We start from the raw sequence: 11213 nt of genomic DNA on the forward strand, positions 1-11213 counted from the left end.
GCTCTAATATTAGTTCTTCAGAAATACCAACATTATATCGTACTGCCTGTCTGCCTGTCTGTCTCTCTGTCTGCCTGTCTGTCTGTCTGCCTGTCTGTCTTCCCTTTGTGCAGCCTGTGATTACACTCTGAGCATCAGGCCGTCGTGCTCCTGCAGCAGCTGGACTGCTGAGGAGGCCTCAGAGCCGGGCGACAACACAGACCACCCCCCCCACCCTCCACCCCCCCACTTCAGGGAGGACAAAATTGGATCAATCCCACACACACACACGCACGCAGACCTCTCATTCCCTCCTTCTGTCTCTCTCCTCATCACCTCTGGAGTGTGAAGAGCGTCAGAGAGTGAGAAGCCACCCTGAAGATCTCATCAAGGATCCAATCAGCGCGTGAATACGAAATGTGCTCTCCTCTTGCGATGTGATGATGGGGGGGGGGAGACACTGAGAGCCTGTCTGGAGCGAAAATCTCTGCATATGCAAATTGAACTAAAGATTTAAATGGATTTGATGTTCATAAGAGCATCTCTGACCCTGTCGGGGTGTAGTAACAGGCTCCAGGAAAAGAATCCGTGCAGACGAGCCTATTAATATTTATAGGTGTAATTGGCTGAGCCGTGTGGCGTGAGGCCGCGTTGTTCTGCTGTAATGCAGACCACGTTCAGGCCTCCTCGTCCAGGTGGGTGCTCTTACTGCCTCTAACAGGCAAATGGCCGGCCATTTTAGGAGGAAGCTGGATATCCTAATAATCAGGTAAACTAATACCAGGCAGTGAGAGTGTTTCCTTCCGGAGCTCTCGGCATGTCAGTCATTCCCAGAATTGCTCCTGTCTGGTCTGTGAGCCATTTTAACTGACTGGAACGTGCCCCCCCACCACCACCACCACCACTCATGTGCATTTAGAGAGGACCACACGGGCCTCTTTGGATCGCCTCTACAACCACGAGGAGGCTCCCAAAGCGTGGTGGGGACCAGCCAGACGCTCCAGCACACACACCTCCTGCTCCTCCGCTCCGAACAAAGCGTTCCTCAGTCTAAAGTGGTTAAACTGTCATTTCAAATCGTCTGGACATCGTGATTACCAGCATGGGAGGAATTATATATTTAGCTTTATGTCCGTCGTCATTTCCTCCCCCCGCCCTGATCTGAAGTGACTAGCCAGTAGTGCCCTCGATATTACTATCTCTGAGGAGTTTAAACCTTCCCCCAGGAGACGAGTGTAATCAAGGGCTGCCAGCGGGAGGGAGGGAGGGAGGGAGGAGATGGAGAGGTGTGTGTGTGTGTGTGTGTGTGTGTGGGGGGGGGGGTGCTGGGTGTTGGAGGCCTGTAGTGAAGCGATGGTGAAGGGAATGACAATGGACCCAATCTACAAACTCATCTCTTCATCAGAGTCTCTAAAAGAAATACTGAAGTTGAATTTGAAGGAAAAATAAATAAACCTGAACCCTTTTTACTCCGAGCATCAGGACAATATGTCATCAGGTCATCAGCAGGTGGCCTTTCAGACAATTTGATCAGGATGCAAGACATAAAATGATTTTCATCCTTTGCATGAATCTCTTTATCGAGTACTTCTCTCCTTTCATGTGTTTTCTCAAAGGAAAGAAACAAAGACAGAAAATGCACCTGATTCTATCAAATTCTTGCATTAAGTCATTTTGCACTGGAGTGTCTCCACACAGCTGCACCTTTGTTAACTTGTAAGAAAATTAGACTTCTTGGCTCAGTAGTGGACAGAAAAGTATGAGTGTACACACACACACACACACACACACACACACACACACACACACACACACACACAGACAAAGTGGGTTAGTTTCTAGAGTCATTGTTCAGAACATGTTAATAATACACAATGCACTGTTAAAAGACACCCCCTCCCTCAGCCTCCAGGATCTCATCCATCCTGAGGAGACTCATTCATCCCCAATAACGTCACCGCGTGCTCATAAATAAAAGTGACCGTTTGGAAAGCAGATGAACGAAGCCAACGGATCGGACAGGAAGCCAGTTAATCTGCAATCCAACCCGGCTCGAGTCTTAACGAAACCCGGCTCAGCTCGGCCGGCCGAGGCCTGGGAGGAAGGAAGTGAAGGCTCAGGAAACAGTGTTCAGAGCTTTCACCAGTCATATCCATCACAGTGCACGCCGGTGTGTGTGTGTGTGTGTGTGTCCCTGTTTGGCCGGTCGAATCCATCACAGGCCTCCGTCTCCAGGCTGGGCAGGAGGACGGGGGAGTCATTAGAGGGGCTGGGCTGCAGCGCTGCACTTTAACTAAACATCTTTTCCATAAAATAAATGCTTCCAGGTTAGAGAACCCAGGTCGCCTCGCTTTTGCTGCCACTCATCTGATCCCAATTACCAGACGGGCTGGACGGATGCAGACTGGAGGAGTGTGTGAGACCCCGGCGACGACCCACATGTGCCATCCTTTGGGCTCAAATCAACGCAGCGCCGCCCCCACCACGCCCCATCCTCCATAAACTGTAATCCAACACATCTGCAGCCAGCAAGGCTTTCACACATTTTTACATATTTACAGTTGTCAGTGGGACATGAAGCTGTCGTGGGGGTCAAACCTGTGGCTGCAGACAGAATCTATCTGACTGTTAGAGTGTCGTCATGTACAGTAAATCCTGCACATGTTTCATGGAGCCTGAGCGTGTGTGTTTGTGTGTCCTGTCATGTCTGGCAGTGTCTTATATCATTTCAGTGATGAGGCCTTTAAGGTTGTAGTTTCTGTCCGTATCTTTTTGTGCCATCAGCTGTTCACATGCAGAGGCTGTCATTTCATGTCTGATGTGCTTTTATGGCCACAAAGTGTGGTGTTCTACCATATTTTATCACATCTCTGCAGTGTTCTCTTAAATAAAAGCCTGATCTATCAGCCACACGCTGATAAAAGTGGAACAGATCTAGTGGCAGCAGGTCACTTTGTTGTCTGTTCTGTTTGATAAAAGCAGAAACAGAGAGTGATGTTTTGAAGCCTGTTTGAATGTTATGGCTCCATCAGAGCAGATTTTGTGCTCCAGCATTTGAGTGGCGCTCTGCAGTAAAGTGTGGTGAGTGTTTGAGTGTAACCTGATCCTGGAGGAGAGGACGGGGACATATATGTGCTTGTGCATGTGTGTGTGTTTTTGTGTGCATTTACATCCATACATTATTGCATAATTGTTTCCTGATGCTCTCCTCTTCCCCAGAATATTAATTACCAAATGATGAAACCTCCTCTTTGGTCTGGGAGGCTGAAGGAGGAAATGGGGGCCGTGCATGCAGGAGACCGTCCTTTTTGATGGGGTTAACTCTCATTTTGAGTGTGTGTGTGTGTGTGTGTGGTTTGTGGTGCTGGGGGGGCTGATGTGGACGGGGCTACGGTGTGGAGTTGAGTTTCAGGAGGAAGCGTCGTCCTCAGATGATGAGAATCTCTTGGACAGCTGGACGAAGCGTAGCTGTTGCTTTTTTTCTCGGCTCCACAGAAAATGATCTTAAAACAGAAGAAAGATGAGCTGGTCAGGACGTCCCTGTAGTGAGGCCTCTTCCTGACCAGTGGATTTATTCAGACAAACAAACACACGGACCAACTCCTCCTGACTGAAATGTGTCCCGTTCTAACAAGTCTAATGTCAGAGTCTACAGCAGCAGCCAAACTATAGAGCCAACAGTGTGACCCAATAAAACAGGCGTCATCATCTATCAGTACAATAAGATGACAGGTCATAGCCGGTGAACAGAGATGAAGGAAGAAAAGGCAGAACAGCTGCCTCGTATGAAGAAAACACTCATGTTTTGTATGTTTAGTGTCGAAATGATTTCCCCTGTGACCCGTTCGTTCCAAGGTGACCCACATCATAAACATCTCAGCATCAGAAACCCTCCCCAGGTGTCACACTGAGCCTGTTTGGAAGGAGGACGGCGCCATCTAGTGGCACTGATGCAGGCAGGAAGGGAAACGACAGCTTCTCCTTGTTGTGTGTCCTTGTCCTGCCCCCCCTGCATGGTTTACATGTCCCTCTGCACCCTGATTCAAACCATCAGCTCATCAAGTGAGTCATCTGAATCAGGAGAGCTGGAAACATGTGAAACGTGAAATGAAATCTGTTTTGACAGATGAAATAAAGTTCTTGGAGGTGTTGAATAAGAGTAACGTGAATATGAACACACCTGAGTGCATTTTTAGATTATTCTTTACTGTACTGTGGACCTCCTACTGTAGTTCCTTCCTCTGTGCCTCAGTCTGCACACTGAGCATATGTCACTGTTATTGTGGGATATTTTTACAACAGCAGGCTTTTTTCAACTGATGACTCTTATGGGACAGTTTCCTCTTCCTCTTCATGTCTGCTGACCGGCTGACTGCTTTCTGGTGTGTGTTCATCACAGTTTTAGGGACAGATTCTTTAACCTGCTCAGCAAGGCAGGAAATCTGAGGATGAACTAAACAATGCATAGATCAGATGTTACAAGAGGAAGTTGTTCATCAATAAATAGTTTAGAAATGTAGATGCAGTGAAGTGTGACCATGAGCTGGTGGTTCAATGATTCATTCAGTACCAGCACAGCTTCTAGGCACAGCCTCTGTATATGAATCAGAGGATCATCAGTTACACAAGGTTATAAAACAGAGTGTTTATTAAGTTTTATTGAACATGTTTCTCTCACACACACTGTAAACGATGAAATGCAGACATGTTCTGTAAAAGGAGGCAGAGTACGATGAGCTGTGTGAGCCAGCGGGAGGCGTGTCCAGGAGTCAGCCTCCTTTAGAAGTGTCTGCTCTCCACTGACTCTGGAGGGTTTAGATGATCTGTGATGGTCCTCTGTGGATTCACCGCCACGAGCAAAACCTTTGACCAGTTAACACGTTTCAAAGCAGCCGTAGGAATAAGGTTGGCGACATGTAAATAACATCCAGTCTTCTGCAGGGGCGACATTATCTGCTCACTGCCTGGATACAGATTCCTGAATCACCCTCTCAGGACACATCAGGACACATCAGGCCACATCAGGACACATCAGGACACATCAGGTCCCGTCAGGACACATCAGGACACATCAGGCCACATCAGGACACATCAGGACACATCAGGACACATCAGGTCCCGTCAGGACACATCAGGACACATCAGGCCACATCAGGACACATCAGGACACATCAGGACACATCAGGTCCCGTCAGGACACATCAGGACACATCAGGACACATCAGGTCCCGTCAGGACACATCAGGACACATCAGGACACATCAGGACACATCAGGTCCCGTCAGGACACATCAGGACACATCAGGCCACATCAGGCCACATCAGGACACATCGGGTCCCAGAGAGGAACTGATTGCCTGATTGCTGGACTGTTCACTGGTGAAGGCTCCTCTCTAAACCTTGCTGAAGGCTGCTGCAGTTGTTGACAGCACAGGTGAGACATTAGTCACTTATTCATGAGACATACTGACTGACTGAAAATCTGAGTCACTAATTTATATGCAAGATGTTACACAGAAACAAAAGAAGGTTTTTTTCAAAAGTTACAGGAATCAGCTGAGTCTGTTGCCAGGAAAACACTCAGAGTCGCTTCCCTTTTTTTGACTGCACAGAGAAACTGATGCTGCTTCGCTTGCAGCCCAGCACACGAGCGTGAACATGACCTTTCTTTTTCATGTGGCCTGACACAGAAGAGAAACAGAAACAATCATCACCAAAGTGTCTCAGCGGTCCGATCCGTTTAATCCACAGTTTGATGTGCGGCTGAAACCTCTTCCAGGAGTTTCATGAATAGTGAACAGAACACAGTGGCGGTCAAGTTTTACCATCTTCACCCTGAATAATGTACTTCCTCTATCAAAAACATAAAACAATTCACATCACATGTAAAAATGTCATCTGTACAAAAGCAGTATTAACTGACTAACAACCATGTTTGCTACATTTCTGGGCTTCTACAACATCTGAGCCCACTGAGACAACTGAGGAACAATGTGTTTAACGTGTTTGTGCCTTCAGCACGTCACAGTTTTTGGAGCTTCAGCAGCCCTCCGGTCCCGACCGTGTCCCTGAGCGAGGGGCAGTGTCCCCCACAGGCCAAGACCAGCACCCTGCAGCCTCCTCTGTCCTTTAGAAACCTCCTCACGGACTCATCGAAGGCCGGGTTTCCTTCTCTGTACCCGTCCAGCAACAGCAGCGCCTCACTGGACCCGGTCAGCACAGTCCTCAGCTTGTCCTCCGTCCAGGTCTCTTCCGGCAGAGACAGTTGAGCCGTTATCTCCTGAAACAAGTCGCCCTTCACGTGGCTGCAGTCGACAGACAAGAGAAGTCCAAGGATGCTGAGGTCCAGGACGCCGGAGAGGGCGTGTGCGGGCCCTTCGGTCCAGGAGGAGACCAGGATGTGGGCGACGGTGGTCTTCCCGCTCCCCGGGGGCCCCTCGAGAAAAAGCATCTCTCCGGCTTCAGGGAGTAAAACCTGAGGGCCGACGGGCCGACCGGCACTGACAGAAACACCAAGCAGACACAGCGGTGAGTGACGAGCACACACACACCTCACACACACACACACACCTCACACACACACCTCACACACACACCTCACACACACCTCACACACACCCCACACACACCTCACACACACCTCACACACACCCCACACACACCTCACACACCTCACACACACCTCACACACACCTCACACACACACCCCACACACACCTCACACACCTCACACACACCTCACACACACACCTCACACACACACCTCACACACACCTCACACACACCTCACACACACCCCACACACACCCCACACACACACACACACCTCACACACACACCTCAGAGTCACACAGATGTAATTGTCTTCATTGTGAAACTGTGTTTTACTAAACTGTGCACAGGTTTAATAATTAATAATAATGACTAATTATAATATTTCACAGACCCGTTCTGTCAATAGCACAGCTGCTGCCTTCTTCTCAACAGCTGCAGTTTAAAAGGGGTTTAGATGAACTGGTAGGAATCTGGTTTCTGGGGTAATGAGGAGCTCGATGCCCTCGATGTCTCTGATGTCTGATCTCTCTGGAAACGAGTGTTTGTGACTCACTTGTTTTGCAGCTTGTGAGGAAGCTCCTCCAAACCGAAGGCGTCGCAGCGGCGTCTCACCTCCTCGCTCAGGGAGACGTCGGAGTAGCGGGCTTTGAGAAACGCCCCCAGATTTTCCTCCCGGTAACCTGAACAGACCACAGACCTGTCATCACTATCATCATCATCACCACCACCACCATCATCATCATTTTCAATTCAAAATGAAATGGAAACTATTCTGAAAAAACAAGTACCAAACATTCACCAGCTGGAGCAGCTGAACTGGACGATTTGCTGCTTTTCTTTATCTCGTGTGGCAGTAAATTAAATATCTGAAGACTATTTTCTCATATTTCACAGATCAAACTAAACCTACTCATTAAGGAAATAATAACACTACTAACTGCTGCAGCCGTAATCATTTTACACATCAGCGAACCACTGACCTTCATTAAAACCAGCCGTCTCTTCCTCACTGTCTTTATGTATTTGCAGGCCTGAGGGAGAGAAGCCGCTCTGTTAAAAACTAACGCATGTTAACATCTACAGAGGTACAGCATTAGTGTGTTTTATATACACTTATTGACATTTAGTCAGTAATTACTGTGGTTAGTACAGTTACTGTGGCTCCGTCTATTTCCTGGAAATGCCAAACTGAAGCTACAGAGTCCAAACATGTGATCAAACTCTGTGTTTACTGAAAACTTGAAGAACAGAATAAAAAGTGGAGAGAAAATACTGGAAACATACGATGAGAAACACTAGTGAGCTCTCAGGGCTCCAACTAATCGACCTTTTGAGAATGTGCTGATGTGGTGAGAAAGTGCACGAGTGTGACCTTCACAGCACAACAACCAGTGAGCTCTGTGAGGAAGAGGAGGCTGCAGGTAACCGTGCTGGAAGAATGAATCATCACAGAGGAGGAGGAGGAAGATCAGTTTCAGGATGCCTCTAAATGCGCAATCTTGATGTTCTTCATGGAAACTGTGGGCGTCTTACTTCAAACCATTCTACTAGTGCTTCATCAGCATTTAACGAGCAAACCACCCAAACTAGTGCCGTGACACCCAGAGCTGTGGTGTGTGTGTGTGTGTGTGTGTGTGTGTGTGTGTGTGTGTGTGTGTGTGTGTGTGTGTGTGTGTGTGTGTGTGTGTGTGTGTGTGTGCAGTGAACCATTTGGACTCACAGACGGCAGCAGAAGCAGACGGGCCTTGACGGTCGATCAAAAGGGTCCTGGCACTGGGAGCACTGGAGCCTATCGGAGAAAACAATGTTATTAGTAAGGGGTGTGTGTGTGTGTGTGTGTGTGTGTGTGTGTGTTTGCACCGTAATATTCAGCTCAATAAACAGATTTTTAACGGTATCTTTAACCGTATTAACCGTGGGTTAATCTATGACTGGTAGGTCCAGTAGATCACCTCAGCAGGCAGAGCAGGAGCTGAATGGGCTACAGTGACTGTGATGTAATCCACCAGACCCCATTGACAAAAACAGTCATTCCTACCTAAAGCACACACACTAGCTGGTCTACTGCTGTCTCAACTGGTTAGTGTGTTTGCATTGTTGTGTGTTCGTATTGTGTTCACAAATGTTGTGTTGGATTTGTACTAACACTTTAAAACACTTAAGTCACACAAACAAGACACGAGTAGACCAACAACTACCGTGTAAAATCCCTGTTTTAGTGAATGTAGTCTGGTGTGTGTGTTGTTTGTGGTTAAACCAAAAGGATCTTCCAGGTCTCTCTCTGTAGGGATCCTTTCCATGATGCTGTCACACACTTAGAATAACAATCTGAGCCTGTCAGTGGATCAAACAAGCTCTTTTAGTGGACCTACTGTGATCAGGTGCAGTTGTCCCAAAGGATCACGTTGCAGCCATTGCAGCCCGTTTGGTGGCTGCTGGCTGAGGTGATCTAGTGGACCAGTTCCAACACTTTCACTACCTTTCACACACCAGGATGTGGACACAGAGGGACCAGGGGGAGAAACACCAAGGTTACTCCTTCTAAAAGCATCAGTTTAGCTTTCTGTTTGTGTGACAGGATGGTGACATACTGAATATGAGGTGGTACAATAATATGTTTCACCACTGAATGTCAGGGGTCACTGTCAGAATGGTACAATAAAGCAATATCTTATCTTCATTTTCAGGAAAATTGCGACCTGATTCCAGTTAACGTACCATCCACCAGGTTTCCGGAGCCGTAACTGAGGTAAGACTCCTTATCACGTTCACACCATCATCAGGGGTTATACCAACAACGAACACGTGCTAATCTGAAAAACCACCCATGCATTCACATAGAACCTCAAATTCCCCTGTCACACAAACCAAGACCGAGCTGGGTGTTTCCACACTTGGTAGACGTGAACCATGTCAGGTCCAAAGAGCCAAGTCATGCTTACATGACAACATGCAGTGAGTCACATGTTAACAAATTTCCCTCAGAGGTAAGTGGCAAACATTACAGTGCCAAATCAAGTGTCAGAGTCTACTTCCTCTTTTTACCAGCTCTTTTTCTTGACTCAACATGTATTACAGTGTGTGTGGGAGCTTGTGGCGTCTTAACAGATGAAATTACACACGGGTGTTTACTGACATTTGACTAAAACACAAAATAAACCACTGGGCTGCTGCGTCCATCCGTTCAGCTCTCCTGAAAGTAGTTTGAGCTGAGTGAAGGCTCATTCTCAGCTCTGTCTGGGTGATAAAGCTCAGCTCTTCTCTGTCCTGCACTGTTTCCCGTCATGTTGTGAGGGTGAGTGTATGTGGAGTCATGAAGCACGTCTCACATGTCGAACCAAACTTCCACTTGATGTAGATTTTATGGACGTCTGAGTATTCACATGTAGACATTGTGCCCTCAGTCTGCTCCTGCCTCCTGCAGCACTCTACTCTCTACTCTACTGTAAACATGCAGAACTGAGCGACTGGTCACCTTTTCGCCGTCGGTACGTGACAACAGCAACGACGATGATCAGCAGCATCACTCCTACGCTCGGCACGATGATGAGAGAGTCGTTCTTCACAGGAGAAACGGGAATGTCATCTGGGAAAGAGAAGACAGATTCATGTTAAGATGTTGTTGGCAAAGTTATACCCAGACTTTTAATATGCTTGACCACCATGGAAATAACCAAATATACCAGAGCCTGCTGCAAACTTCCCGTCACTGCTCACGACTAAAATGAATGCCGCTGTTAGATGATGTTTGTTTAACAGTTCAGTAGCTGTGCAAACATGTCCTTTCACTTTTCTGCTTGTTGTCCATTTACTGTCTTTATTTATGATTTAAATAACCTCCTGTTGTCTGATATGAGGTGCAAACGTGATAATGCTGCCATATTTTCACTGCATCACGTCCACGTCACGTATCAAAAAGAGCAATGAACCCTTTTGTGACAGAGCAGAGCTCAGAGTCAGACACCTCCAGCCTCACTGAGAAGCAGTTAGCTTGTTACTCTGAAAAAAGCAGTGGGTGTTATATCCTCTGTGTTGAAAAGAAAGAATGAACATGAACAGGAAACAGCAGCAGACAGCGATAAGTATGTAAGTGATGGTGTTAGATTTCCTGTTGTAGATGAAAACATGAACAGATGTCACTGAGAGGTTTGAAGCAGACACGATCATACTGACGGCCTGTTTGCCTGCTTCTGGTCTGACTCTCCTGCTTTTTGTACATTTCTCTGGCAGCAAAGACAAGAAACGCTGGGGGAGTGATGTGGGATGACTTGACCTGGGGGATGTTTGATTGAAATGTTCAGCATCTCCTCTCCAGTGAAACACTCGGAGCAACAGGGAGGGCGGGGAAACGTACCTGGAATCTGGAAAGTGGCAGCGTGTCCTCCGCTGGTGAAGCTGCAGGTGTAGTTGTTTCTGAGTGACGACGGGACGCGAATCTGACTGCTGACCTCAAAGAGCTGCTCAGGTGTCGGTGCAACGCTGGCGCTGGCGTCCAGGCGCCGCCGGTGTCCATCCTGCCACGTGACGGAGGACCGGGGGTACCCCTCAGACCGGCAGCTCAGCAGCACCTCGTCCCCCTCCTCGGCCCTCTGGATGACTTTGGTTACAGACCTATAGGGAGCTTTTTAGGGAGAATCAGAGTTTAGAACAGCTCTGCTGTGGTGATTATGACCAGGACG

At 47.7% G+C, this 11213-nt stretch overlaps 1 protein-coding gene across 3 annotated transcripts in view; it reads right to left on the reverse strand.

The window, feature by feature from the left end:
- Window positions 1-4622: 4622 nt before the first annotated feature.
- Window positions 4623-11213, reverse strand: part of LOC139218860 (programmed cell death 1 ligand 1) — an 8918-nt gene continuing 2327 nt past the window's right edge. For 2 of the 3 annotated variants that reach the window (XM_070850585.1, XM_070850586.1), the window contains 6 exons: window positions 10889-11155; window positions 10010-10120; window positions 8255-8323; window positions 7515-7565; window positions 7088-7214; window positions 4623-6479 (listed from right to left, as the gene is read on the reverse strand). In XM_070850585.1, the coding sequence (XP_070706686.1) occupies window positions 6002-6479; window positions 7088-7214; window positions 7515-7565; window positions 8255-8323; window positions 10010-10120; window positions 10889-11155 (1103 nt within the window). In that variant the 3' untranslated portion in view covers window positions 4623-6001. The remainder of the gene's footprint in view (window positions 6480-7087; window positions 7215-7514; window positions 7566-8254; window positions 8324-10009; window positions 10121-10888; window positions 11156-11213) is intronic. The other variant, XM_070850587.1, reaches the window with a different exon arrangement.

Source organism: Pempheris klunzingeri, chromosome 19 (assembly GCF_042242105.1).
Source record: "Pempheris klunzingeri isolate RE-2024b chromosome 19, fPemKlu1.hap1, whole genome shotgun sequence".
Classification (NCBI taxonomy): Eukaryota; Metazoa; Chordata; class Actinopteri; order Acropomatiformes; family Pempheridae; genus Pempheris; species Pempheris klunzingeri.